This window comes from Cervus elaphus, chromosome 22 (genome assembly GCF_910594005.1).
Source record: "Cervus elaphus chromosome 22, mCerEla1.1, whole genome shotgun sequence".
NCBI lineage: Eukaryota > Metazoa > Chordata > Mammalia > Artiodactyla > Cervidae > Cervus > Cervus elaphus.
The window spans coordinates 14,009,774-14,014,379 of NC_057836.1; the positions used below are offsets into that span (position 1 = coordinate 14,009,774).

General features: G+C 43.3%; 1 protein-coding gene across 1 annotated transcript; it reads left to right on the plus strand.

Moving 5' to 3' along the window:
- The first annotated feature begins 3,169 nt into the window (after window positions 1-3,169).
- On the plus strand, window positions 3,170-3,749 carry LOC122679853 (cytochrome b-c1 complex subunit 7-like). Its single transcript, XM_043880641.1, has one exon. The coding sequence runs from the start codon at window positions 3,291-3,293 to the stop codon at window positions 3,624-3,626; it is 336 nt and encodes a 111-aa protein (XP_043736576.1). The 5' UTR covers window positions 3,170-3,290; the 3' UTR covers window positions 3,627-3,749.
- The last annotated feature ends 857 nt before the right edge of the window (window positions 3,750-4,606 follow it).

Sequence of the window (4,606 nt, forward strand, 5' to 3'; positions counted from 1 at the left end):
AGATAATAGTATTTGTCACGTTTATCTTGCAAGAATATGCTGTAAACCTCGAGCTGGAGAGAAAAGTGCTCTGAAAGTTCAAATCTCGATACAGAAGGGAGGCAGTGAGGGTGTCAGGATGTGTGATGAGACAGCAGAGCTGGTGAAGAGCCAGACTTTGAGCTGCCCATGATGGCATTCAGGACTTCCTATTGGAAGTCAAGCCCGTGTATTCTAGTACTTCTTCATAGAACCTCAATCTCCAGTATCCCCCAAAAGTTCTTTTCCATCACTTGTCTCTCACCTGCTCTTGCTCCCGCAAGTCCCCAGAGTTTCCAGACCTTTGTGAGACACTGCAGAAGTAGCTTCAATCCAGTTAAAAGAGCCTATTCCCTGCTAAACTCAGGTAAGCAACCCCTCAAATACAGCAGGCAGCTACTATATCTAAGCCAGTGTTGCAGGAGAGGACTTCAGTGATACGGTGTGGGACATGATTGAGCTGGACAGTGAGTGCAGTAGAAGTTATCATTGCGATGCGTATTTTCTAGAAATTATTGAAACCTGACTTCTTTGGTTTAAGTAGCACTTCCCATCCTCCTTCACTCCAGGCACATGTCCCTGTTTCCTTTTCTTTAAAGACTCACCATGTCTAAACTAGTTAATTCATGTCTTCATTGTTTTTCCACTAAAAGGAAAGTGTTTTCAGTCGGGAGACTTAGGTTTGTCTCAACACTATGTCTCCAATACCTAAACACGTGTTTGGCACAGAGTAGGTGCTCCTTAAGTATTTGATAGAATGAATCTTGTTTTTTCTTTACTGTGTAAATTATTATCTTTGTTTACCAGAATACAAACTCCATCAGAGTAGGGACGTTGGCTCTTATTCTCTGTTATAGCCTCAACACCTAGAACCCCAAGCACTTAGAAAGTATTTGCTGAATGAGTGAATGAATGAATGCTAGTGATAACTATAGCCTGAAGAATGCAGGAAGACTTCCTGGAGGAAAGCAAACTTGAGCTGGTCTGGGGAAGATGAGTAGAGTTTGGATATTATCATCATTTCAATCTTGTTATTCTAGGAGCACTAATATTCACAATAATGAGCTAGCTTATATTTGTTAACTAGCTTGAGTACTTGCTATGTGTGAGGCATGATCTTGGGGCACTTTATGACCGTTGTATATTCCAGAGGACATATTTGGACTAGTTTGTAAGTCAATCTGAAATCGTTTTCTGAGTTTAAAAAAAAAAATCGGTCTTGACACATTCTTGTCGTGGAAGTCAACCATTGTTCCGGGGATGTTCTGAACAGCTGCAGTCCAGAGGAAGCCAGAGGAAGCTCCCTCATCCCCCTCCCCCGCCTGCTGTTGAAGCAGCTGGGGGTTAACAGAGACCACCCCAGACTCTGCAGCTATCCACAGCTGCTTGAGCCCATGGAAATTCTGCCGCCTGTAGCGTCCAACAGATGAGAACCAAGGGAGGGGACATGGCCACTGGGATGACCTGTGTGTGTCCAGCGGAATGTGGAGGAAGCTTTTTAATCCCTAAAGGGCAACCAGTTAGTGTGGCTCAGAGAAGAAGTTGTAGCAAGGACTTCTCTGAACCGTCCCTACCTCCAGATCCCATCAGAGCTGCCTCACTGAAGGGTGGGGAAGGTCTAATGGCTTAGCTTCAATAAACCCTCAGTTTACATACTTCCTTCAGCCAAATATTTAGCATTGTAGGATGCTGGAGCTAGAAGGAGTCACAAAGGTTATTTAGATCAAGCCCCTCATTTGAGGGGACCCAGAGGGACACCAGGCTTCCAGGTGGTGTTAGTGGTAAAGAATCCTCCTGCCAGTGCAGGAGATGTAAGAGACACAGGTTCGATCCCTGTGTTAGGAAGGGTTAGGAAGATGCCCTGAAGGAGAGCATGGCAACCCATTCCGATATTCTTGCCTGGAGAATTCCATGGAAAGAGGACCCTGGTGGGCTACAGTCTATGAGGTCACAAAGAGTCAGACACGACCGAAGTGACTTAGCATGCATGCACGCTGAGGGACACCATCTTGCCCAGGCCACAGAGCCAGCTGATGGTAGCTGAGTCAGTCCTCTTAATCCATGACCACTGCTCTTGTGTGAGTTTTGTTCTGAATAGGTCTTTGTAGTATTATTACTAACAGTTCTGCTGTTTTTATTTTTTGCAAGTAGCAGTAATTAGTATGTAATTAACAAATAATGCTATTATTAATAATAGTATCATCATTTGAAAAATTCTATGTCAGATTTTTAGTGCTAAGCTTTTGGTTTTTTAAAGTTTTTTTTTTTTTTTTTTTTGATGTGGACCATTCTTTTCAAAGTCTTTATTGAATTTGTTACAATATTGCCTCTGGGTTTTTGGCCAAGAGGCATATGGGATCTCAGCTCCCTGACCAGGGATCGAACCTGCCCCCCTTGCATGGGAAGGCAAAGTCTTAACCACTGGACTACCGGGGAAGTCATGCAAAGGTTTTTATTTAACATTAACACATTTACGATAATACCTCTTCATTTATTCAGAATGATGGGAAATTTCAGGTTGGCTGAGGGGAAGACCTTGTAGAAATGATGATTTTCCTATAGCTTAAAATGCAAAATTACTTTAAACACAAAACCAAACACAATTCATTTTTTCTTGGGTGGTAGCACCATAGAGTAGAAAATTCTCAGACTTTGGAAATGAAAGATCTATATCTTATTCTAGATTCCACTGCCTTCTAAATGCTTGACCTCAGGCAGTTGGCTTCACCTCTCAATGTCAGGTTCCCATATTTAAACTGGGAATAAGGCAACTGAATCACCAGTTGGAATCAAGATTGCCAGGAGAAACATCAACAACCTCAGATATTCAGATGATATCACTCTAATGGCAGAAAACAAAGAGGAACTAAAGAGCCTCTTGATGAGGGTGAAAGAGGAGGAGTGAAAAAGCTGACTTAAAACTCAGCATTTAAAAACCTAAGATCATGGCATCCAGTCCCATCTCTTCATGGCAAATAGAAGGGGGAAAAGTAAACAGTGGCAGATTTTATTTTCTGGGGGCTCCAAAATTACTGTGGACAGTGACTGCAATCACAAAATTAAAAGACGCTCGCTGCTTGGAAGGAAAGCTATGACAAACCTAAACAGCATATTAAAAAGCAGAGATAACACTTTGTCGACAAAGGTCTGTATAGTCAGAGCTATGGTTTTCCCAGTAGTCATGTATGGATGTGAGAGTTGGACCATAAAGAAGGCTGACTGCTCGACCTCTGGGACTTACCCAGGAGGCAACGCTTCTTTATCAGGTCAACATGGCCGGCCAGCCAGCTCTTTCAGCATCAAGCAGGCGGCTGGAGGGTATCCGAAAATGGTATTATAATGCTGCTGGGTTCAATAAACTGGGCTTAATGCGAGATGACACAATATATGAGAATGACGATGTGAAAGAAGCCATAAGAAGGCTTCCTGAGAACCTTTATAACGACAGAGTGTTTCGCATTAAGAGAGTACTGGACCTCAGTATGAGGCAGCAGATCCTGCCTAAAGAGCAGTGGGCAAAATATGAGGAGGATAAATTCTACCTTGAAATGTATCTGAAAGAGGTTATTTGGGAAAGAAAAGACAGAGAAGAATGGGCAAGGAAATAATTTAGCAGTCTAAATATGTGGATACAGCTGTTCTCAAGTATTTTTATGAAGTTGGTTAAACCTAAAATGTACAATGTAGAACTATTTGGGCTGTAAATGTATTACTTTAAATAAATATCATAATTATTGTTGAAAAAAAAAAGAAATCTGAGCACTGAAGAATTGATGCTTTTGAACTGTGGTGTTGGAGAAGACTCTTGAGAGTCCCTTGGACTGCAAGGAGATCAAACTAATCAATCCTAAAGGAAATCAACCTTGAATATTCACTGGAAGGACTGATGCTGAAGCTGAAGTTCCAATATTTAGGCCACCTGACACAAAGAACCGACTCATTAGAAAAGACCCTGATGTTGGGAAAAATCGAGGGCAGGAGGAGAAGAGGGCAACAGGATGTGATGGTTGGATGGCATCACTAGCTCAATGGACATGAGTTTGAGCAAACTCTGGGAGATGGTGAAGGACAGGCAAGCCTGGCGTGTTGCAGTCCATGGGGTGGCAAAGAGTCAGACATGGCTGAGCAACTAAACAACAACAACCACAATAACACAACTGAACCTATATGCTTTGGACCATATTTCCCTGCCATCCTGACCACAACAACTTGGAAAGGAGATGGGCCCCTGCGGTCTCCTATCGAAGGCTAGCTGCTTGAAAGTCAGGCTGGACACACCGACTCTAGACTGGGTAGTCACTAACCCATTGGAGCCTCTGGCAGGACATTTGAGTGTGAGATACTGAGAGGACATCAAGAGTGAGGTAGTTCAGGAACTCAGACACAGAGAGCAGGGAAACCATGAGCAAACAGGACCATCATGGCTCAGGAAAGGAGACTGGAAAAAGCAGTCACAAGGCAACTGGGCTCCATCCAGATAGATGGTTAGGAGGTCAGAAGAATTTGCAGAGAGGAGGCAGGAATGGGACCAGCAGCCGGAGAAGCCCCGAGAGGTGGACTTGGAAGAAGATTGGGAAGGAGAGAGACA